Source organism: Rhincodon typus, chromosome 15 (assembly GCF_021869965.1).
Source record: "Rhincodon typus isolate 14 chromosome 15, sRhiTyp1.1, whole genome shotgun sequence".
In the NCBI taxonomy this organism is placed as follows: Eukaryota; Metazoa; Chordata; class Chondrichthyes; order Orectolobiformes; family Rhincodontidae; genus Rhincodon; species Rhincodon typus.
Window position 1 is genome coordinate 20784626 of NC_063346.1, and position 25983 is coordinate 20810608.

The 25983-nt window shown below is 40.2% G+C and overlaps 1 protein-coding gene across 1 annotated transcript in view; it reads right to left on the reverse strand.

Moving 5' to 3' along the window:
* Positions 1-24468, reverse strand: part of LOC109916528 (beta,beta-carotene 15,15'-dioxygenase) — a 38857-nt gene extending 14389 nt beyond the window's left edge. Inside the window, 10 exon segments of the mRNA XM_020516249.2 lie at positions 2197-2265; positions 2268-2292; positions 4550-4816; positions 11365-11591; positions 14111-14258; positions 14827-14974; positions 17465-17594; positions 19321-19449; positions 20452-20556; positions 24441-24468. Coding sequence (XP_020371838.2) covers positions 2197-2265; positions 2268-2292; positions 4550-4816; positions 11365-11591; positions 14111-14258; positions 14827-14974; positions 17465-17594; positions 19321-19449; positions 20452-20556; positions 24441-24468 — 1276 coding nt within the window.
* Between the last annotated feature and the right edge of the window lie 1515 nt (positions 24469-25983).

Genomic DNA, 25983 nt, shown 5'->3' on the forward strand with positions numbered 1-25983 from the left:
AAAGAATGTGCATTTATACAATGTATTATCATTTCTACAAGGATAAGCAGCAAATAACTCTGAGTTTCAGTCACTGATTGTCACCCATTTTCTGCACTAGTTAATCTATTTTTGGTGGCGCTGATTAGGACAAAGCTGAGACATTGGAACAATCCACTTATACTTCAATGAATAATGTCACCTGTACCAGCAGTTATGATGAACAGCCATAAAGCAGTCTGTTTGGATTTTGTGCGAAGTTTTTAAAAGGCTAAAGGTTGAAACATTCTCACTGAGATTATCTTGATATCGATATTTAGCTGGATCTGCCATTTACGGTGAGGGTGAAACTGTGCAACAGTACAACAGCTCCTTGTAAAGCTGCCAGCTCATAACTGTGCATTTGGGTTGGCATGAGAGAAATTAAACCTCGCAACATTCTTTTTATTCATGTTGTTGCCATTCCCTTTATCACTCTAGTAAAAAAATTTGGAGTGCAGTGTCAAGTTGGGGTATTTATAAGCACAGCAGCAATCTGATGACTATTGCCACTTCTTGGAAAATCTGGGTCAGTATGAGTTACTAACCATTTGTGTAGTAACCCAAGGTTTAATTAGCACTATTTCCTCTTACTTACGGTTATTTGTAAATTATTGTAAGATTCATAAGGAGAGGAATAACATTAAGAACATCAGGCCCATAACATTTTAGATCACAAGAATATAGACTTTTACTGAAATTAACTTTCTAGGTACCAAAATGATTGTTATCAAAGTCCCAAATGACATTCTATGTGACTATGATAAACTGTCCTTCCACATCCCTCTTGATTTACAGCATGCTTGACCATATTATCCTCCTCTGGTGCTTCTCCTCCATTGTCCATTGTAATCAGAGAAGCATCTGCAATAGTTTCTCTTCGTATTGCTCTCCTATTGGCTCTGGTGACCCCCAAGAATCTGTAAGTTACCCCATCTATTTCTCATTTGCATGCTTTCCTGCACCAACCTCATCTGAAAGCATGTTAGGTTCCACAAAAACACCAATGACACCTAATGCCAACTCACAACTGCTATTCTTGACCCCTCTACAGTTGCTAAATTGTCAGAAGCAGAAATTTTCTCCCATTAAATATTGGAATGACTGAAGCCATTGTTTCGAGATCTTTGGAGAAATGCCGTTCCCCAGTCATCCTTCTCTCTGGCAATTATCTGAGATTAAACCAGACAGCTAGCAAACCTACTGCAGTGTTTGATCTCAAGGTGAGTTTCTGAGCACATATCTGTACTGTCATGAAGAGTGCTCATTTTCACACTGGTAATTTCACCTGACTTTGTTACAGCCTCTAACTCATCTGCTGCTGAAAGTCTCCTCAATGCCTTTGCTTGATATTAATTCCACCATTCAAAAACATTTCTAGACAGACTCCTACCTTCCAAAACCACTGGTGTCCATATTTTAGTTCACAGCAAGTCCCAATCACTCACTACCCTAGTGTCACTGGCCCAGCCCAGTTAAGCAATGCTTCCATTTTTAAAATTCTCATCTTTAATTGCAAATCTTTCCGTGGCTGGCTCTTCCCTATCTCTGTAATCTTCGTCAGCCCTTTAAGATCTCCACACTCCTCCAGTTCTGGTCTCTCGGGTATCCCAATTTTAACCATTCGATTACTGGAGGGCGACTTTTTGCTGGCAAGGCCCAAACTCTGGAATCGTCTTGCTACAACTCTCCATTTCTCTACCTCACTTTCCACCTTTAACATTCTCCTTAAAACCTATCTCTGTGAGCATGTTATTGATATCTGTATTAATTAAATTGCTGTGAAGTGCTTTAGAAGACTATACTATACAGAAGGGGGTTGGTTTAGCTTGGTTGGCTGGTTTGCGAAGCAGTGTGATGCCCACAGTGTGGGTTCAATTCCTGCATTAGCTGAGGTTACCATGAAGGACACTCCTTCTCAACCTCTGACCTTACCTGAGGTGTAGTGGCCCTCAGGTTAAATCACCACTAATGGTCTGTTAAGACTATGGCTGCTTACTTTGACTATACAGAAGGTACTAAAGATATTTTCTACTGAACCTGCTCAGATATGTTATGACACATCTCTGAAGCATGAGGGACTTGAACCCAGGTCTTCCAGCTCAGAAGTAGGGACACTACTACTACACCACAAGAGCTCACTGAAGGCACTACATAATTACAAATTATTGATGGTACCTTCAAATAACACTTCAGGCTTGCAGTAAACGGATCCATCTTTTTCCTTCAGTGCATATGTTGTTGTGTGCAAACATTTCTGCCCAACTCTGTGGTCTGTAAAGGGAGAGAAAGCATTTAAAAAAGACTTTTCTTCCCATTTTCTCCTCAGAGGCCCAATTCTAAAGGTACATTAATTCTTTCAGATTAACATACCATAGGATAGGCTGAATTGTAAACATCAATTTGCTAGGAAAGTGTGATCACCTGTCCACACAATACAATTTCCAGTTGTGGGTCACAGATTGGTAATCACGAGCTTTTCCCTTACTACAGCAGTATTACTATGGCCTGCTCCACCAGCCTACTGTTACACCAGCTGAGAGTGATTCACCCCACACACATCAGGAGTCAAACATCATACCTTCTTTATCATATCCCTCAGTGCATCAACTTTCTCTACTGAAACTGCACGAGTATTAGGTTTACGGTTCTGAAGAAGTCATGCCAAACATGAAGCATTAACCTTGTTTCTCTCTCCATAGATGCTGCTAGACTTGCTGAGTTCTCCAGCACATTCTATTATTACTTTAGATTTCCAGTATTTCCAGTTTTCTCACCAGCAAAATCCTTTAAACATTTGGAACCATTTGGGTAAGTTGATGTGTGTGTACTCCCAGCATGAAGCTTCATCAGACAGATATGCAAATTGGGAACTTGGGCACATGCTCTCCTCAGTTTCCTTTCCAATAAATTTAATGGGCAAAAGAAATTAAAAATATACCAGTTGGGATCTGCAAAATCTTGCAGCCAATGAGTAACTTTATTGAAATAGTATTTATTTAAATCCCTATCCATTCACACCAGCCCTGTCATGCCACACCATCCCATTCCTTCCACCTGTCTCATAATGCTCTCGTCCCATGCCCCCTTCAAACCCTATCGTTACATCTGCTCAATTAAGACAAGTGATTGAAAGTTACATGCAAGATAAAGGGATGCATCAAATATTACCTGTCATTATTTCTGCTCGAAGGACTTATACTCCTGTCCAATATCAGTTTAACAGTGAAGGGTCTGCACCCAACCTATATAGGCATAGATCCCCCCAGTAAAATTCATGGGATCCTTTCTTAGACATCCCAGGCAGATGTCTTAAATAGATATTAAGGTGCCTTAAGTTTGTAAATTAGGAACTAAGTTATTTATGAGACTTTTTTAAAAAATTAAGCACTAATTGTCAATACAGGCACTTGGGCATTTCTATTTCAGGTTTCTTTAATTGCCATCATAACGCACAAGTTAAATTTTATGATTTTGTTTTTAAGGTAACATTTACCTGTGGAATCAGAAGGAGCACAAGTGCTCCTCTACTCCAATCTCTTATTTTCTACAATTTACCTGAAGGTTGCTGCTGGCAAAATAGGAAGCTGAAACCAACATCTCCTTTCAGAGAAGATGTCTGCACACCTACTCTAATAAGACCTGAGGACCAATTTTTGTTGATTCATTAGGATCCTTTTGGAGTTAGAATGAGAACAAGCTCAGATGCAATTTTATCCTTCTGGTCTCACATAATGGAGTACTCAAAAGAGAGATATAACCTGATCACAAACTCACTTCATAATCACTGGAACGTTTTGTAGGCTTCTGGAGATAAAAACTGAAAGAACTGTGGATGTTGTAAATCAGAGACAAAAACAGAAATTGCTGGAAAAGCTCAGCAGGTCCGGCCACATCTGCGGAGAGAAATCAGAGTTAAAGTTTCAGGTTGAGTGACCCTTCCTTAGAACTGATGGTATCTAAGAAAATGTTGGTTTATACGCAGAAGATAGGGTAAGGACTAAACGGTAGGTGGGAATAGAGCCCGGAAAGGGAGATAGGCAGTCGGACAGACAAAGGAGTGGATAAGGGCCCGGCTAGGAGAGTGAATAATTTTATATAGGAAACGTTAGCAGCTAATAATGGCGGTGTGTAAAAGCAGACTATGTGATAACAAGGCCTGGTTGTAGGGGTTGAGGTAAGGACACGGGACACATCAGGCCCTAAAGCCACTGAACCCAGTTTTGAGTTTGAAAGGCTGCAGGGTCCCCAGGCTTCTGGAAATGATGCCCAGAAAATAGACAGGCCACTTTTTGTCAACACGACTGGATGGGAAACTTGTTCACCAAATGTAAGTGAAAGCAAGGGGTATGGTTTGCATACTTTCTGCCCCTACAACACTAATTCTCACTCTGGGTAAAAGACAATCCCAGCAGTGCTCAGTGGTTACGCAGAACAACCAACTCATCATCTTTGAGAACTGTCTGAATGAACTACTACCGAGTTCACTGCACAATCTTAATTTGTTGCAGACAAATGGCAAAACTTTTACCTTGGCATGATCCACAGGAATTACAAATCTTCTGCAAGATGGAAGATTGAAGGTTTTGCCTTTTATTTCAAATTCCCTGTTTTGCAAAGTCCTGTTTTCTAAATAGAACATTTCATACAAACTATTGTCATTGTATGCAATAATATCGAAGACCACATGATTGTCTTCCTCATAAGCATTGACATGATGGTAAACCACAAGTGCATCTGTGTAGAACTTTCCTGTTAAAGGCTTCTTTGTTTTTCTGTCAATGATATGAATGTAAGTCTGAAAAACAGAATTCATATTATAGTGAATTCAAGAAATATAAATTGAAATTCTGTTGTTCCTCCATTGTCTCTGAAGTACAAGTTTTTGAATTCAATCCCCACATTTGGTATTTGAGCTAATAGTCCAAACCAATTTAATATCACATGGTTGTCAGATTGTCAGAGCAATAGGTTTTGCATTAAATTGAGGCCATGTCTGCCTGGATGGGTGTGTGGTCTACCTAAGGCTTTGGGCCTGGATCCCCAGAGCTGATATTTCCTTTTCTTTAGCCACTGCCATCCACCCCTTGCTCTCTCAGTCAACAACTTCCCACCTTCCAAAGTGTGCTGTGGCTGTTATCTGGGGGAAGGCCCAAGACAATCTTAAAGTCTGTAAATCCCCAAATGAGCATGCAACTAATTCTTAGCATCCCTGTCTGCACAGGGGAACCTATTACCTTTGTGCAATGAAGGTAATCTCCCTGACCCTGGAGTGCCATCTGTGGTCAACAACAAGCACTTGCAATGGGTCCAGTCTAGCTCATATATTGAGATGCAACCTTCACTGATTTTCAGTCCTGTGCTGCACCCAAGAAATTTTAGGCAGTCTGTAGTGAGCCATTATATAAGAGATTGTGACTTGGATTTTAATCCAAGAGTCAGGTGATACATCTAAATCAACATGCAATGTTAAAGATTTGGATGGAAGTGAAAACTCTCTTGTGGCCTTTGATGGTAAATTGAGATCAAAAACTACAAGTACAAGGCCCTACAATAATTGCAAAATTGCAGCCAAATATATCTATATTTTAAAGGGACAATATGAATGATGAGGTCATTATTCAGACAAGCAAATTTCCAAAATAATTGGAGTAGAAAAACTTTCAAATCACCACACTTCAAGCAGTAAATATTTATATATATAATTAATTAAGATATTTATGTGGGATATCTTAAAGGCATTGTATAAATGCAACTTACTTTATTTCGTGTTCTGACATGCTACTTCATGATTTAGACTTCCAAATAATAGACGATAATGAGAACCTAACGTTAAACAAAGGCACTTAAGACTGCTGGCTATATGGCATACAGGAAACGTGAAGGAAAAAAAGATATTGTCCATAACACTAGAAAATAATGATGTATGTAGGCTTCAAAATCAGAATATGTTTAAGTTAAAGAACAAAAGAAGATGATTTTGATATTGGACATATAGTACTGGACTTCAAATAATGGGAAGCAAATATAGCAGCAAATTTGCAGACAAATTACAGAAAGATGCAGAAACTTTAAAGCAGTAATAATGGAGGGACTTGAATTATGCTAATAAAGACAGCAAAAGTAACAAATTGAAGGGAAAATAGGGGGAGATGAAGGGTCTAGGCCTGAAATGTTGACTCTCCTGCTCCTCTGATGCTGCCCAACCTGTTGTGTTTCTCCAGCTCCACATTGTATTGACGGAATTCCTGATCAGTTTGTTTCAAGCCAAGAGGGAAGGAAATGGCAATGAGATGGGACAAGCAAAATATATTTCAGGGCAAGTCGGAAACTGAACACAATATCAATATGATGTAGAGTATAAGAGCAGGGAGGTGATGCTGAACTTCTATAGAACATGAGTCAGAGCTCAGCTGGAGTATGGTATACATTTCTGGGCCCTAACTTTAGGGTGATGTGAATCCATTGAGGGAAAACTGCAGAGGAGGTTTATGAGAATGGTTTCAGGGATGAGAAACTTTTGTTATTTGGGAAGATTGAAGAAGTTGGGACGGTTCTCTTTGGAAAGGAGTGGCTAGGAGGAGATATGATAGAGGTTTCAAAACCAAGACAGGTCTAGAGAAGATCGACAGGAAGAAACCATTTTCGATCATAATAGGATCAAGGTTGGGGAGGCACAGTTTTAAAATGATTTGTAATAGAAGCAAGCGTAAACTGAGAAACAACCTTTTTACACTGTAAGTGTTTGAAGTCTGGAATGCACTGTGGTAGACGCAGGTTCAGCTGAAGCATTCCAGAGAGTGTTAGATAATTATTTAAATAGAAACAAAGTCCAGTGATTTTGGAAAATGCAGGTGACAGATACAAAGTTAAATTGCTTAGAGAGCGAGTGCAGATGAGTTGAGTCAAGTGGCCTCCTTCTGCATTGTAAAATTTCCGTGATTCTGATTCTGTGATGTGGGTTTCAGCAGTTATGGAAAAATACAAGGCAAAATCAAATACAACAACGCTCAACTTCAGTGAACTGAAAAGGTGACCTGACCTAGGCGGAATCACAGGGAAAGCCATGAGTGAGCAATGTGAGTCCTTCAAAGATAAGATTGTTCTGGTCAAGATGAACACATTCTTTGGTGGGCAGGACTTGGGGGACACCAATGGGATTGGGACCTCCACATAGACCTAGCATCCAAGAATCATATTACAGGGGTTTTGCTATAATGCGTGTTCCAGCAATGCGAATTGGCTATAGCGTGCATGACAAATAGAGGAACGTTATTTCTAAAATGCAAACTTATGTTGGCCATAACATGATTCAATGGAGTAGGCATCTTGCTGTCAGGAGCCCTTTGCTAATGATACCTACAGTGCACTTGTACAATGCTGTGATTCCGAGAGTCTCCGAGAAATTCTCCCTGACAGCCTTCATTAAAACTGAAAAGTAAGAAGTCAGCAAGTCTGTTATCAGGAAAAGTAGGGTGTAGAGGAGAGTGAAAAACAGTCTATCTAACTTGGTTAGAGACCAAAAAACTGCAGATGCTGGAATACAATGTAGAGAAAACAGGGGGCTGGAAGAACACAGCACGCCAAGTAGCATCTGGGTGAAAGGAGAAGTTATTTCATGTTTCTGTCCTTAAGAAGGGTAATACCTGAAATGTTGACTCCTCCTTTCCTCCAGATGCTGCCTGGTTTGCTGTGTTCTTCCAGCCTCCTGTTTAGTATATCTAACTTACCTTGAAAGGAAACACTGTGAAGCACAGGATCTGGGTACAACAGGAGGCTTCAGCAGCTTATTTAAGTAATTAGTCAGATCAGGGTTGACTTACGTTTCAATTTGATTTTCCCACCTTTGCTCCATATCCCTTGATACCCTTGTGGCGTGTTGATAAGATCGCTGAAGGAGTTTGAGTTGCTATGTCAACATACACGTATGTATATGTTGCAGTCTGGAACTATGGATAGTGGTGGTAGAGTCTTCAATGTTCTTTCAGTCAAACGGGTAACGAGGAATCTCTCCCAATCTTACAATCTGCTACTGGCAGTGTTGGAAGAATTTGCCAATTGATACTCAATCTTTTTAGTCACATTGTGAATGCACTTTCCCTGGCCATTGAGTTCTGCGGCAGGACTTGAACCTAGATCTTGTTGCTTAGAAAGGCTTACACCTTTCACAACCTTAGGATGTTACAAAGAGCTTGACAGCCACTGAAGTATTTTTGAAGTGCAGTCATTTTTAAGAAAATACAGCAACTAATTTTCACACAACACAAGCAACAATGTGATAATGACCAGACAATCTGTCATCATGTTGCTGACTAAGGGATAAGTATTGACCAAGACACCTGGGTAACTGTCCTGCACTTTTAGGAAATAGTGAGGACAGTTGTGTAAAACCGAGAAGGAGCTGCGAAGCTGTCGAACCAACCTGTCTGAACAGCTGCTGACAGTAGTGCTATCCTTTGTGTTATGCCTTTTTGGTGGTCTGCCCCTAACCCCGCTTTTCCCTTAGGCCCAGTTATTTCTATTGGGTTGAGGTCAGGAACAAGAAAGGAGCAGTCACTTTGTTGGGGGTTTTTTACAGACCCCCTAATAGTTGCAGAGATGTAGAGGAGCAGATACTGGAAAGGTGCAGAAGTCACAGTGTTGTAGTCATGGGTGACTTCAACTTTCCAAATATCGATTGGAAACATTTTAGTTCTAATAGTTTAGATGGAGCAGATTTTGTCCAGTGTGTTCAGGAAGGATTCCTGACACAGTATGTAGATAGACCAACACGAGAAGAGGCCACTTTGGATTTGATGCTTGGCAACGAACCAGGCCAAGTGTTAGACCTGTTGGTAGGAGAGCATTTTGGTGGTAGCAATCATAACTCTGTTTCTTTCATGATAGTCATGGATAAGGATAGGTACATACGGTAGGGTAAAGTTTACAATTGGGGGAAGGGTAATTACAATTCAGTTAGGCAAGAACTGGGTAACATAAATTGGGAACAGATGCTGTCAGGGAAGAGCACCACACAAATGTGGAGATTGTTTAAGGAATGCATACTGCATGTGCTCGATATGTTTGTCCCTAGCAGGCAGGGAAGATGCGGTCGAGTGAGGGAGCCATGGTTCTCGAGAGAGGTCGAACGACTGGTTAAGAGGAAGAAGGATGCTTATGTAAGGTTTAGGAAAGAGGAACGGAAAAGGCTCCAGAGGGATACAAGTTAGCCAGGAAGGAGCTGAAGAAAGGGCTTAGGAGAGCTATAAGGGGGCATGAGAAAACCTTGGCGGATAGGATCAAGGAAAACTCCAAGGCTTTTTACACGTATGTGCAGAACAAGAGAATGACCAGAGAAAGGGTAGGGCTGATCAAGGATTGTAAAGGGAATTTGTGCACAGAGCCTAAAGAGATAGGAGAGGTCCTTAATGAATACCTTTCTTCAGTATTCACAACTGAGAGGGATCTAGTTGTAGAGGAGGATGTTGTGAAACAGGCAGGTACGCTAGAGGAGGCTGATGTTAGTAAAGAAGATGTGCTAGGAATTCTGAGGAAGTTGAAGATAGATAAGTCCCCCGGGCCTGATGGGATTTATCCAAGGATTCTATGGGAAGTGAGGGACGAGATCACAGGGCCTTTGGCGATGATCTTTTCGTCCTCACTGTCCACGGGTATAGTGCCGGAAGATTGGAAAGAGGCAAACGTCATTCCCTTGTTCAAAAAAGGGAACAGGGATAACCCCGGAAATTACAGGCCAGTCAGTCTTACGTCAGTGGTGGGCAAATTATTGGAAAGGGCTCTGAGAGACAGGATTTATGATCACTTGGAAAGGCACAGTTTGATTCGTGATAGTCAGCATGGATTTGTGAGGGGTAGATCATGCCTCACAAACCTTATTGAATTCTTTGAAGAGGTGACCAAACATGTGGATGAAGGTGGAGCAGTGGATGTGGTATACATGGATTTAAGTAAGGCATTTGATATGGTTCCCCATGGTAAGCTCATGCAGAAGGTAAGGAGGCATGGGATAGGAGGAAATGTGGCAGATTGGATTCAGAATTAGCTGACCCTTAGAAGACAAAGGGTAGTAGTGGAAGGAAAACATTCAACGTGGTGCTCAGTTACGAGTGGTGTACCACAAGGATCTGTTCTGGGTCCTCTTCTATTTGTGATTTTTGTAAATGATTTGGATAAAGGAGTGGAAGGGTGGATTAGCGAGTTCGCAGAAGATACGAAGGTGGGTCACGTTGTGGACAGTGCGGTGGGCTGTTCTAGTTTACAAAGGGACATTGATAGAATGCAGAGCTGGGCTGAGAAGTGGCAGATGGAGTTTAACCCTGAAAAGTGTGAGGTGATTCATTTTGGAAGGACAAACTTGAAAGCAGAATACAGGGTTAACAGAAAGATTCTTGGCAGTGTGGAGGAGCAGAGGGATCTTGGGGTTCATGTTCACAGTTCCCTGAGAGCTGTCACCCAGGTGGAGAGTTGTTAAGAAGGTGTACGGTGTGTTAGCTTTCATTAATAGAGGGATTGAGTTCAAGAGCCGTGAAGTTATGCTCCAGCTGTACAAAAGCCTGGTTCAGTCACGTCTGGAGTATTGTGTCCAGTTCTAGTCACCTCATTACAGGAAAGATGTGGAAGTGTTCGAAAAGGTGCAGAGGAGATTTACCAGGATGTTGCCTGGAATGGAGGGAAGGTTTTACGAGGAAAGGTTGAGAGAGCTGGGGCTTTTCTCATTAGAATGACAAAGATGAGAGGTGACTTGATAGAGGTGTACAAAATGATCAGCGGTGTAGATAGAGTAGACAGCCAGAGACTTTTTCCTAGGGTGGAGGTAGCTTTTACGAGGGGACACAGTTTTAAAGTGAAAGGAGGTAGATATCGGGGAGACATCAGAGGTAGGTTCTTTACTCAGAGAGTGGTAGGGGCATGGAATGCATTGCCGGAGAGGGTAGTGCAGTCAGCCTCATTAGGGGCATTTAAGCAGCTATTAGATAGGCACATGGATGATAGTATAAGGTAGCGGTGGAGGTTAGATAGACCTTAGGTTTAGGGTAAAAGTTCGGCACAACATCGTGGGCCGAAGGGCCTGTACTGTGCTGTACTGTTCTACGTTCTATCGCGTGATTTTCTATAACGCGACATTGCGCTGAAATGCAACTATCGTGTTTTAGCAAAACCCCCTGTATTTGAGAAACTTTTGTCCCATATTCAAAATGAAAAACTGAATGGGCAATAACCCACAGTACTACTTAAAATCTGCTGGCCTAAACATAAAGCAAGTTACTGCATTTTCATCTTTATCAAGAGTGATGCACCGTTCAAAAATTTCATTTAAAGTTGAAGCTTGGTTAAATGTAAGAGTACCTTGTCATCTGGGTACCATCCCAGACAGCTGGCCCAGTTCACTCCTTTGAAGGAAGCTGTCACCATTTTAAGAATGTCCAGTTTAACTGGCTGCTCAATGAAGACAACATAGTTTGGTGTCATACCAAAACTGTGGTAGTAACTTGGACTGAGGAGTGAGTGACAAGGAATGGAACATAATATTTCACAATTTTTAAAGCATGTATTCTTCTTCTTCTTCTCCTCATCTGTTTGTTTCAAAATAAAGGAAGAAAGTAAAGTTACTAATGCCAGAAACGGAGACAGACGAGGTTCAGAAATAACAACAATGGTTCATACGCAGGTATCTCAACCTCATTACCATAGAGTTATAGAGTCAGTTATACAGCATGGAAATAGACCCTTTGGTCCAACTCATCCATGCCGACCGGATATCCTAAATTAATCTAGTCCCATTTGCCAGCATTTGGCCCATATTCCACTAACCCTTCCCATTCACGTACCCGTCCAGATGCCTTTTAAATGTTATAATTGTACCAGCCTCCAACACTTTCTCTGGCAGCTCATTCCATACACGCACCACCCTCTGCATGAAAACGTGGTCCTTTTTAAATCTTTCCCCTCTCACCTTAAACATAATCTTGCTTATTAAATTCCACTTGATTCATAAGTTCTCGTTGCTTGTACTATGCTAAGTCAACCACAACAGCGTATCATTAACTAAGAATTTGGGACTTAAAATCTGTAAGTAAATACTGCTAAACCTCAGAGCCCCTAAAACATACAATGGATATTTTATTGTTTCTCTTTTTTGTTGTGTGTCTGTTTTAATGAATGCAGCAAATGGTGCATTGTTGCGCTTGGGGTTGCACAGAGCTGAGTTGTTTGCAGATACAGTCCTAATGATCTTGGTGCATGGGGCCTCAGGATACCTTAATAACACCCTGGGAATGTTAATATTCCATCTGATTGCCCCGGTATTACCACTTGAGATTGCCCTATTTTGAGTTTTCGATTTTGGAACTGGATAATTTGCTGTCTTTGACTTTCAACTTTTATCTAATTAAATATCTAGGCCAGAAGATATAGGAGCAGAATTAGGCCATTTGGCCCATCAGGTCTTCTCCACCAATTGATCATGGCCGATATGTTTCTCAGCCCCATTCTCCTGCATTCTCCCCATAATCTTTGATCCCTTACTAATCAAGACCTTATTTACCTTTGTCTTAAAGACACTCAATGACTTGGTCTCCACAGCATTCTGTGGCAATGAATTCCACAGATTCACCATCCTCTGGCCGAAGAAATTCCTCCTCATTTCAGCTCCTCATTTGTCAGCATTTTAATCTAATTACAGAAATTAATAACATTGAACTAAAGGTGTAATTGGCATTTATTGCTGATATGTTCTAGCTTCCATAAAAGCATCAGCCTGCTCCTCTCACCTCAAGGTCAATACATTCCAGATTCAGACAAATTTAGAAGAGACCATCGACTATGATCTATGCTGACATTTCAATGAAACCCAAGTGTCTCCTTTAGCTCCTGACCTATAAGTCAATTCATAATCAGTTCACTCTGTTAAGTCTTATACATATGTAAATCAGGGGTCTCAGCTGGTTTTAGACCTTTTTGTGAAATTGAATTGCCAATCATTCAACATGCCGCAGTGACCTCTGAAGACTGCTACCTGAAAGGCAAGTTTGAAGTTTACCTTATTACAGAGCGAAGAGGATCAGGAAGTCTACTCCCAGCTTATAAATAAATCTTAAGGCCTACTGTCAGCCACTGTTCCACTCCTCCCAATTGTCTCCCTCCTTTCCAGGAAATGTTATGAGCTGACCAATCTTGTTATTTCTATCGCAGTTCTCTCCACCAAATGCCTCCATCCCCCTATAATAACACACCACAACAACTGAGCTGTCTCTGGGATCATGACTGCCAGCCTAAGATCACTAGTAATAACTATCCTGAGGAAGCAAGCAAACCAATGTTCCCTGGTGGTATTGTCAGCCTTATGAGGTATCTACACACCAGGATCAGAGTCCAATTCAAGAGAACTCCACTTTCTAAGCCTGCACATAGCTATCTGAAGAAGAGCAGTGAGACTTCAGCTCAATTATCTTCTTTTAACTAACATCATTAATGCATGGGATATGGTCATTGCTGTCAAAGACAACATTTATTGGCCAAGCCTAACTGCTCTTGAGAAGGTGGTGGTGAGCCTGCAGAACAGTAACTGAACCACAAATGTAATCCATTGTGACACCCTAAGCACGTTATAATGTGCTATATGAAAGCAATTTCTTTCTCTCCTCATACTTCCAGATGATTTTTTTGGCCAAAGTAATCTCAATAAGCCTTACATTTTCTCACCCTGATGTAAAGAAATAACAAGGATCTCAAATAGAGAGAATTTGAATACTTCACAACCTTCAGAATATTGGGCAACACAGACATTAAAAATAGTTTAGCCAACAGATGAACCATATGGTGTTGTACTGAGTTATAAAATACTCTGATCTGGACTCCTATTTCTACCACAATTACACAGTGAGAACATTGGTGTCTGAGCCTGACTTGTAATGAGTGGGAGATAGGAAGGAGAAAAAAGATAAATCAAGAGATTGCTACTAGATGCTACTACACTAAGTAATAACAACACTTTGGTGAAAGGAATTATCAACATCACATTGAATTATACATGTAAACTAAAATCAAAACCAGTCTTCAAACTTCCCAACATAATAAATCTCCATCACAGTACCTGGCTTTGTATTTGATATCTTCACAAACATGTATTTTGTTTTGCCTTTCTCAGCTATGGAGGTGCCCATATTGTAAGTGTTTCCAACTTTATCATAATGTGGATGAGATGTCGCCAAGTTCAGAGAAGCATACTTTGTGTAGTCAACCTACATAAATATACCAAAGATAATTGATGTCACTGTTCATCTTGTTGTTTTAGCGACACACATATCCTCATTGTTGTGTACATATAAAAATGTCACAGAAGAAATTCAATAGGAGAACACAAGCCACTGGGGCAATAATTTAATTCAGGAGAAAAGTTAAAAAAAAAAGAAGCATTCCTGATCAACTGGTGTAACCTAAAGACATCTAAAATATTCAACTGTCGATAGTGTGTTAATTAAACATTGCCAACCATTCCCACGTAAACACAAAATAAAAAATGAAAGAACTGTGGATGCTGTAAATCAGGAACAAAAACAAAGTTGCTGAAAAAGCTCAGCAGGTCTGGCAGCATCTGTGAAAGAGAAAACAGAGCTAACGTTTCGGGTCTGGTGACCCTTTCTCAGAATCGCAGACCCGAAACGTTAACTCTGTTTTTTCCTTCACAGATGCTGCCAGGCCTGCTGAGCTTTTCCAGTAACTTTGTTTTTGTTCTCATGTAAACACAACTGTTCACTGAGCCATACAACCATAAGACTCCCAACAGAGTTTTATTGCAATAAATCTCACCTTCTCTAATGTTTCAACTGTTCTAGGATCTATTCTTCTGATATAGTTGGTCTCTGATGAAGCAAAGAAATCCTCACCATATTTAATTATATTAATCAAACAGTTATCAGTGAAATCAGGAATAACATTTGCAAGATAGGAAATTGCTCTGTAAAATAAAAACAAAGACATGTTACATGGTTGTGTTTGTTTCCCATTTTGAGGCAAAGTGCAATGAAACAATTTATACAGCTGAATGTACAAAAACAATTGTTTCTGCAAAGTTGGTGAAACTTAAGTTGCAAATGTTATTGGACCAGACTGATATGTACTAGGGGTTGTTGAAAGAAGTCAGAGAAGAGACAATAAGGATTTTGAAGGCTTAGACGAATGAGGCAGGGACGGGGGGGATGTTGTCTAATAGAAACATGTAAAATTATGAGGGGAATAGATAAGTTAGAAGCAGGGAGGTTGTCAAAAATTGTAATAAAGTTGTGGGCAAATGTTTGATGAATTTACTAGCTAATTTGCAGAAATTACAGACCAGACAGTGTTATGAAGTTCAGTAGAGTGTGTGGTTTCTTTAGGAGATCAATTACTTTTCTAAGCTTAGAGATTTATACAGAAAAAGAAAGTGTCTGTACATAGCTGAAGATGTATAGCCAGTTCTAAAATGGAAACATGTATCAATTGGCTATGTGATTGGAAACCTTAGGTGTGTTTTGATGTTTTGGCAATGAGCTGGAATCAGCCAATTAATTTAAACCAAGCACTTAGCGATTGAAAGCCAATTGAATTTAAATTTGATATGTCTTCCAAGGTACACGAGGAGAGGGTTTTTGAAAATCGGTGTGAGAGTGAACTGCCATCTGAGAAATAAATACCTAGCTCTCACAAGAAATCACTAAGCTCTCTAAGAAAGCACCATTTATCTATAAAAGGTACCACAACACTTCTAACTAAGAGTCTTCATAGAGAGAACATCCTTGACAGCAGGATCAGTGGAAGAAAGGTGCTTATGAGTTGAGAACAGCAGAAGAAAGGCATTTATGACTGGAGAGACAGTGGAGAAGGCAGAGCATTTCAGAAGAATGTGAACTTTCAGCGACTAAGTTTTATTTTTTTTCTTACTACTTGGGTTATAAATGTGGGACTTATGTTTATTGGAATAGCACACCAGTAGAATTTTGTTCAGTTAGGGAATAGTTAGGAGTTAGGGAGGAATTGTTTGGTTTGTTAGTAGTTCTGTTAATTTGTTCACTGTTAAATTACAGTTAAATAAATAAATTGTTACTTGTTACTTATATGGGGAGTATCAGGATTTTCTTTAATTTAACCTCACCTTCTCCGTAACAAGAGATAAAAAGTGCTCAGCCGAGGTGTTGAATATAACTTATCAGAAGATTTTTAATAATTCCATCTGAATAATTCAGGTGTACGGAATATGAGGAAATGCAGGGACACGAACATGGCAGCCAAGAAATAAAACATTAGGATCATTGAGTTTTGCTGTAACTACAGGAAGTGGTGTACCTTCAATAATGGGTTAAGACCTGTCCTTGGTATGAACAGATAATTGCGGCTGCAAGGAATAAGTCTCCAAATTTGCTAATGTTACAAAAGAAGAAGATTCATAAAACAATGCAAAGGAATATAAAATAATTAAGGAAGGAATGGATAAGATAAAAGAATAAATGATGCAATGTCATGTGCGGAGATGTTCAATGATATGCATGGAAGAAAAATAACAAAGAATAGATATTTGTACTTGGTACAAGGATTCTCAAAGCTATTTGTTTTGGTGGGCAGGGATCTAGGAGTACAAACTCCCTTCCTAACAACATTGTGGGTCTACCTAAATTCGTGGAGCGGTTCAAGAAGGCAGCTCAATGTCACCTTCTCAAGGGAACCTGGGATGGGCAATAAATGCTGGCCCAACCATCAATGCCCACTTCCCATGAATTAATAAAAAAATGCCAGTGTAGATAGGTAAAGCCATAACTTGAATATTGGTTTATAAATAAGGACATGGAGTGGAAGAGTTATAAAGTAATGATGAATTTAAACAACAACGTTGTTACATCGCAGTTTTAGAGTGCTGTGTACAGTTGTGGGCACTTTTTCCTATTAAAGACATTAAAGCCATTGAGGCATTTTAGTTTAAGGAGATACTTGAGAAACCTTTACCATTATCACTGGAAAATAGGCTATAATATATGCAATATAAGTTTGTTAAGTTGTAAAAAGTTCTAATAGGGTGAATAGTGTCAGACTGGCTTCTCTATTTGGGAAGTTGATGATAAAATGTGACATGTTAAAATCATTACTTAGGAAGTGAGAAACAATAGTTTAGTTCAGAGAAAGACATTTGCCTGAGGTCTGTTGTGAGAATGGAGCGCTTGCCACTGGAATTGACTCAGACGAAACCTAATGCTTCCTTCAGGTGAAACAGACTTCATTTTGAAACAAATAAAGGTAGAAGGCTATAAGAATATTATAGGACAGTAATATTAGTTTTAGATTGTTCTAGGAAAGACTTGGCATTATATAATAGGCCTGACTGCCACACTTTGTGCTGCAAATTTCAACTATTCCACAACAAGGAGAAATTTGTTAACCAAAATAAATAGGAACAATCAGTAGCTCACTTCATGCTTACTTGGAAAAAATATTCTTGCACGGATCTGGGTAAGCCATTGTGCCAAATTCTGACACCACAATCCTATTAGCTTCTACGTTAGACATGTAAGTATCGCTGCAAAGATACTTACTTCTGTAGAACACCTCACCTGGATTTAAAAATATAAAAAAGCTAGTTACCATTGTGGCTAGTAGAAATCAATTTCCAATTACCCATTCTAGTCTAGGAAGCTTGAAATCTGAACTGTGTGGTGATTATTCACATTGTATCTTACAGCTTTATGGGAGCTGCACTATATTCATTAGCCACCAGTGATCTTCCTTCCAAATGCAAGTACATCCAATTCAGATTCGGAAATCACTGTGTCTGATTAATGCAATAACATTAATGGCAGTTATGCATTTGTTTATCTGTAGCTGGAATGATTCTCACTCCCTGATTCATTTTGAGGCAGCATTTCATATTCCTATGAGGATTGGTGAGGCCATTTTTGGAATACTGCTTTCAATTCTGGTCTCCCCACTACAGGAAAGATGTTGTGAAACTTTAAAGGGTGCTGAAAAGATTTACAAGGATGTTGTCAAGGTCGGAGGGTTTGAACTATAGGAAGAGGCCGAATAGGCTGGGGTTAATTTCCCTGAAGCATCGGAGGCTTAGGGGTGACCTTACAGAAGTTTATAAAATCATGAGGGGCGTAGATAGGGTGAATAGTCAAGATTTTTATTCCAGAGTGGATGAATCCAAAACTAGAGGGTATAGGTTTAAGGTGCGAGGGGAAAGATCTAAAAGGGACAATTTTTTCATGCAGAGGATTGTGCATGTATGGAATAAGCTGCCAGTGGAAGTGGATGCTGGTATAGTTAATATAGAACTAGTAAAAGATAGGCATAGTGGACCATTGGAAGCTGAGAGTGAAGCTTGTATTTCGAACTGAAAAGTGAAATACTTGGAATAGCAAGTTCTGTATTTTTATTTCAATTGTAAGTTGAAAATAATTCAGAATCCCTTCTTTCCTCTGCTGCCAGCAGCTAAACACAAACTGTCAGCCTATCCAAAGCACATTTATTAATCTAGTGTTGCTCTTGTAATGTTATATTAACCAGTCACTGGTCTCATAGTAGCACAGTGGTTAATACTGATGCCTCACAGTGCCAGGTTCGATTTCAGCCTTGGCCAACTATCTGTGTGGAGTTTGCACATTCTTCCCACGTCTGCATGGGTTTCCACCAGGTGCTCCGGTTCTCTCCTACAGTCCAAAGATGTGCAGGTCAGGTGGATTGGTCATGCTAAAAATTGCCTTGCAGTGTGCAGGCTAGGTGGATTAGCCATAATAACAGGAGTTAGAGCGGGGGGAGGGATGTTCTTCAGAGGTTCATGCAGACTTGATGGGCTGAATGGCCTGTTCTGCACTGTAGGGATTCTATAATCTCAACAGCAGAACACTCTACACTCTACATCAGCTGCTTAACGGTTTTCAAAACTAAACGAGTGAAAGCTGTATAAAGTAAGTTTTTTGGCTGTGTGTGACCAAACAACCTGCCACTAAGCTGTTAACTGTACTGTGATGAACTTTGTCTTAATTTTACTTTTTAAAATTATTATGTATGACTTCTGTCATTGATGTAGGCGCTGTGCTGGGTGACTTATAAAACTTTTCATGTAAAAGTACACGTGACAATAAATTTCTATTCTATTCACTGTGTCTGACAGCCCATTTGTAAATAATGTTCATACAGATTTTGAATGCAGATTATATGCTTGATGAAAAATGCATAGCATATCAAACCAAGGCAAAGGGAATGTCATATTGACATTCTTGATAAGTATTATTTCCTCATCTGGAAAGAGGTGAAAAGTGTCCTACACTACCTCACCATTTTGAAAGGTGAAACTATGCAACAAGGCCATCCCATCAAACCAATGGTTGTAAACAGTTTCACCAATTTTGTGCATGCCTGGTCCATTTCCAATGAGTGTCCCCTGCAGCCATTGTGGAATGTGACCTATTTAAATATAAAATAAACATCAGTTAAAATCTGTTTTATGCTGTGAACAACAATGTAATGTTAATGCTATGTTCACATGAAGCAGCAAAGGACTTGCACAGAGTCTGCGCCACCCATGTGGCAGGCTACCCATGGAAATAAAATCCTTCCCAAGGTGGCGACCTTAAAATTCCCCATACATTTTTTGTTCTTAATACGATCATAGAACCTCCACACTGCAGAAGCAGGCTATTTGGTCCATCGAGTCCACACCGACCCTACCCACCTCACTACCCTATCCCTGCAAATCTACATTTCCCATTGGCTAATCGACCTATTCTGCACATCACTAGACACCAAATCACTCACCTGAGCCACCGTCGCCAGTTCAGGCAGAAAGCAGAACAAAATTCATGCATCTTTTCATAATAATAAGAATGCATAACATGGTTGTAGCAGTGCGTGCATATTTTGTTTTCAGGCGGAACCTACAGGCTTGTTTTATTTTAGAAAAAAATATGCGAATGTGACAGGGAACTGAGACCAACTTCTTCAATGTGCGTGCTGATCATGCAGTTTCACCCAGGCGTTATGTTTGTGCCGGCTAAATGCGACCGAAGTGAAAAGAAGCACAATTCCTTCTTCCAGAGCTTCTCCTTGCAGTTGGCCCTGGTGTGGGACCCTGATCCTACAGCTTCCAGCCCTCAGCACTACCGGGGCTCACAGACTAAACACAGCAGCAGCTCCCACTGCCCAGCGCTGGTCCTGCTGTAGAACTGAGTTTCCAGAAAGCAGCAAATGCCGTTACTGCTGTAAACAAACACGGAGACAAATATTTCAGCACCTGATCAAAACATCTCTGGGATTTTCAGCACTTTACCAGTCTGGCAAATTGGCGGAGGAATCTCTTTATCATTCCCATTGTCTCATTGGTTTTTTTTGTTAAAGCGTCGAGCAGTTAACACTAAACCGAGTCACAGGCAGTTCGTGGTTACACAGTAATAGACAACACTTTCTCACCTTCAATTTCTGCTTTGACAGGCTCTGGACATTCCCTTTTGTTGTCTGTGAACAGCGATTGCTTGGTGACAGCAGAACAGGGCTCAGACCCTGCTGTTCCGGCACCTGTACTTCACCAATTCTCCCTCTCTCTTTTAAGTCTGTCTCTCTTCCTTTCTGTACAGCTCGTCAAACCGAGGAGGAGAGTAGGTTCGCGGGGGGTGGGTGGTGGTGAGGTCTGTTTGGCTCACTGCCCCGCTGACCTTATCTGGAGGAAAAGTCGAACTCAAAACACATGTAAGTGAGCAATGAGAATTTGTGCTTTCTGCCCACAGATTATTGGACGAGTAGAATCGTTCACTTTTCTGCCACACGTTTGTTTTGTTTTGCTTTGTTTTTGAGGAGGTGTTCCTGTAAATACCGTGTTTGTTTGCTGCAAACCCCGAACACTCACTTTTCAACAATCTCGCAATGCGTTCCGGAATGATTGACTCGATGGGGCGGTCCTCCGCTGACCCTGTGACTTCTCTACATTACCACAAGTGTTCAATTCCCAGCCACCCACCCCACCGTGTTCTTGTACATTACTCGTTCTGGATGTTAACAGAAATATGCCGCAATCCTTTGCTGACAGGCAGACTGCTCCCCAAACACATCCCAGTGACTGAATGAAATAAAAATGACTCTGCGTCCGATTGCTTGTAATAAACAATGGCTCACTGACCACCAGAAAGGTTACTTACCAGTTTCTCTGGTGCACGGTCACTTAGGAGCTAGGTGTGTGTAACCGATCAGAACCATCCCACACCAGCTGAAACCTGAAGTAACACGGATTGATACGTGTCAGATTCCTCGCCTTATGCAGAACAAGGGATAGCATTTTGAGCTATCCACCTACAACAGCAACATTACTGAGATGTTAGAGATAGTAGGAACTGCAGATGCTGGAGAATCTGAGATAACAAGGTGTAGAGCTGGACGAACACAGCAGGCCAAACAGCATCATAGGAACAGGAAGGCTGATGTTTCCGGCCTAGACCTTTTCTGATGAAGGGTCTAGGCCCGAAACGTCAGCCTTCCTGCTCCTATGATGCTGTTTGGCCTCCTGTGTTCATCCAGCTCTACACCTTGTTATCTCTTATTACTGAGATGTTGCTGTCAATAAATGTGGAGCTGGAAAAACACAGCAGGTCGGACAGCATCCGAGGAGCAGGGAAGTCAATGTTTCAGGCCGAAACCCATCTGACTCCACCAGTGACCGGTTTACCGATCTAGAAATGCCAGTTGCTGAGGAGTTTAAAATTCAGTGAATTGAATAAATCTGTCTTTTCTCTAGTCATCGTTTATCCGAAGATTGAGCCATGAATTGGTGAGGAGAGGGTGACCCCTATTGTGGTCCTGGGAGGGAGATGAAGCGATGAGAGCAGAAATTTGGAAAATGAATGGACAGAGCTGAGGGGCCTGTTTACCAGAGAGAGGGAGATCCTTGGTTAAGGGTAAAGGAAGGCATGTCCCAAGCTTTGTGAAAGAAAGTATCATTGGAATAGATGCAACAAAAGAGTAGAAACTGGAAAAATGGAATACAGTCTTTCAATCTAGAACAGCTAGCATTGTAGATTTGTTCAGGAATGGATAGACCAAGTGGTCCAGTTATCATAAACTTGGTGATAGCAAAATAACTGGAAAAATTCAGAGGGACAGGATAAAGTCATTTAGAATGTTGTGAACGAATCAAAACTTGTCAGGACGTATTTATTAAGCAAAGGTCATGTTTGACGAACACCACTGACCCCTTTGAAGATATAACAATGAGTTTTGATAAGGGTTGTGCATTTCATTAAGTCATGCACATATTTTAGCAAGGCTTTTGGTACATTCCCACAAGGTTGATTAGTCACAAACATAAAAAGTCATGGGATACAGGACAATGTGGCAAGTTGGATCCAAAAACTGTCTCTGAAGCAGGAAGCAAAAGACAATGGTCAATGGGTGGTCTTGTCTCTGGAAAGCTGTTTCCAGTTAGGTTTCATAGGGCTTGGTACTACATCTCTTGCTATATATAAATATATGTGGTTGATTGAGAAGTTTACAAACAATACACAAGTTGGCAATAAAGAACAAAGTTGTTGACTGCAGAAAATCAAAAGACAAGCCAGGTGGGTAGAACAGTAGTAAATGGAGATAAATCTGCAGAAGGGTGAGGTGATGCAATTGGGAAAGGCTAATGAGACAATAATTAATGATAGGATACTGAAAAGTAGCAGTATAAAGGGCCCTTGGAGTTCATGTTCTCAGATCTTTGCCTTTATTAGCTGAGGCAGAGAATATAAGAACCAAGAGATTAGTCTGGAACTACACAACACTAGTTAGATTTGAAGTTTTGATCACCGCAATGTGGGAATGACATCATTGCACTAGAAAGCATGCAGAGGAGATGTAGGAGAATGCTGCCTGAACTGAACAATATTATTTATGAGGAAAGACTGGAAGGGCCCAGAGTTGTTTTGTTGGTCTGAAGGAGACATAACTGAAGTGTATAAAATTAAGGCTTTTGAAAGAGTGGATAAGAAGGCCCTATTCCTCAAAGAACAGGGTCCATAACTGGGTACACAAATTAAGGGAAGAGAAAATTAATGAGAACTCACTACCTGAAAAGATGTTAAGGGCAGAATCACTCGTAAGGTTTAAAATGTATTTGGATGTACACAAAATGTACTGTAACCTTCAAGGCTACAATAAAAAGCTGAAAAGTGGATATAGTCTGGATGGCAACTTGCTAGCCATATTGAAATGATAAGTAGAATGACTCCTTCTGTGTTGTAAATTTCTAATATTGTATGATTCAAAGAAATTGACATTTTCAAAGTATTAACTTATTTTATCTGAATTCTCAGTATCTAAGTTTTATAAAGTCACAGAATTGACTAATAACATGGGATTGGAAGTAGTCACTTCCTTTCCACAAATCTGAATAATTAGTTTATTGTCTCCATTTTTAACCTGTGTCCTCAAATTGCTGATCATTCTGTGAAGCAGGAATTATAATCAAACTTGCAAAATTGACATCTCATCAAACTGTTATTTTTCCTGACTATTAAGCACTTGACAGAAAAGTTTTAACTGAGCTAGATTATTCACTGACTTCCAACTGTGTTAGAGGTGAATGAACACTTCTCTGACTTGATTGGCACGCACTATAATATGCAGTTTGGTAAAAAAATGAGATTAAAGTACTAGTTGGCTGTTCACTGGATGGCCCATGGATTTTCTAAGTTTGAATCTGAACATTAAAAAGTGAGGATGACTTCCACGCACTCACTCTATTTAAACTGTAATATTTATTTCAGTGACATTGCTGGTATTACATTGATCATACATCACACTCTATAGATATAAGCCGTGTAACACCTGTAAATAAATCATGCATACTTCTTTCCTATTCTGTATATCATGTAAATCAATCACAATACTCAATGAAGCAATATTTAGGAACAAATATCAACTTGATTGGAATTCTGTTCTATTCACAGTATTCTAACTTATCAATATTTTATAACTTTGAATGTGTCAGAGTATAGGTCATTTTGTTCTTTGGCCTAATAAAGTATTGTCAGAGTGAACTATAATTATTGCTTCATAGCCATTAAAATGAGCCCAGTTTCACGCTGGACTGTTAACACACTGGTTGCTATTGGAGCAAAATAAAGGACATTGTTGCTTTACTGTAAATAAGTACATGCCACTCTAGGAGTTTGTATACAAATTATTTTAATACTAATCTATCTGTAAAGTTGATCAATAAAATTATGTCTCCTGGTACTGCTATTACAAAGTATAAAATGAACAAGCTGAAGGAAATGAGCCAGTGTGGAGGGATTCAAAATGTTTGAATCGAGAGGGAGGGAATGTGCTTTCTTTAACAAGAAACTGATAGAGACCTTGATAAACTGTTCAGCACTGTATGCATTTGGTCAGGCCATTTAACACCAGTTCAACTCCCTTGACTGTACTTTGGGGTGGCGATTGTTGTCTATGCATCCGGTCAGTAATGATGTAATTGCAACGTAAAGACACAATTCCTTTCTGAGATAATGGGCTAGTGGTAATGTCACTGGCCTGGTGATCAAGGGGCCGAGACTAATACTTGTGAGGTAACAGGTTAAAATTCACCTGGGCAGCTGGTGGAATTTAAATGCATTCAGCTGATGAAAGTCACGATAGTGTTAAAGGTTGGTTTCAGCAACAGTCCCATGAAATTATAATCAGTTGTTGTTAAAGAAAATCCAACTGGTTCACTAAAATCCTTAAGGGCAGGAAATCTGCCATTCCTATATGGTTGAGTTTACATTGATTCCAGACCACACAATATGGTGGACTCTTTAATGTCCTGTAAAGACATACTGTTGTACCAAACCACTACAGGAAGTTCAAAAAGGAATAAAAGCTGACCGACAACCTGACATCAATGAAGGATCAACAGTACATCCCCATTTCTCCTGTCAATCTTGTCCATTCCTCCCTCTACACTAATATCTGAGGTCTTGTACCAAAATCAGGAGAGCTGTCAAGCAGTAGCCTGAGATAATCACACTCACTGAACCATACCTTACAACCAATGACCCAGACACCATCGTCACACCTCTGTCATGTCCCACTGTCAGGGTATTAATTGTATAGATTCAGGAATAAGTTGCCCTGGGAACCATCAACATTAACTCCAAACTCCATGAAGTTTCAATAAATCAGCTTAAACATGGGTAAGGAGACATTTTATCTATTATCACTTACTATATACCACCCACAGTTGATGAGTTAGTACTTTGCTGTGTTGAACATTACTTGTAGTAAGCAATGAATGTGGCAAAGGCACAGAATGCACTCTGTGTGGGGGGACTCCAATGGCTTGGTAGCACTTCTACTAACCGAACTCTGAAGGACAAATCTGCCAGACTGACAAATGGCAGGTGGTAATGGAACAACTAGAGGAGAAAACCTATTAGACCTCATCCTCACCAATTGTTGAAGATACATCTGTCTACGACAGTATGCGTTGATATGACCAGTGCATGATCCTTCTTCTTAGGAAAGCTCCAATGTGTTGTGTGGCATTACCACTGGGCTAAATGGATAAATTTACGACAGATTTAATTTCTCAAAACTGGACATCCATGAGTTATAGTGGGCCACCACCAGCAGCATCATCATTAGATTCAATCAGAGTCTATAAACTCATTCCCACTCTACAATTGTCAACAACACAAGTGCTGAACCTTGGTTCAATGAAGAGTGCAGGAAGGAATGCCAGGAACAGCACCAGGCTTAGATAAAAATGATGTGTCAATGTTGTGAAGCAACAATTCAGGATTACTTGTGTGCTAAATAATGGAAGCAACATACATTAGGCAGAGCCAAGGGATACCACAACTAATAGATTAGATCAAAACTCTGTAATCCTGCCACATCCAACTGTGAATAGAGGAGGATAATTAAACAATTTACAGGTGGTGGCAGATATACAAATATTCCCATCCTCAGTGATGCGGAAACCCAATC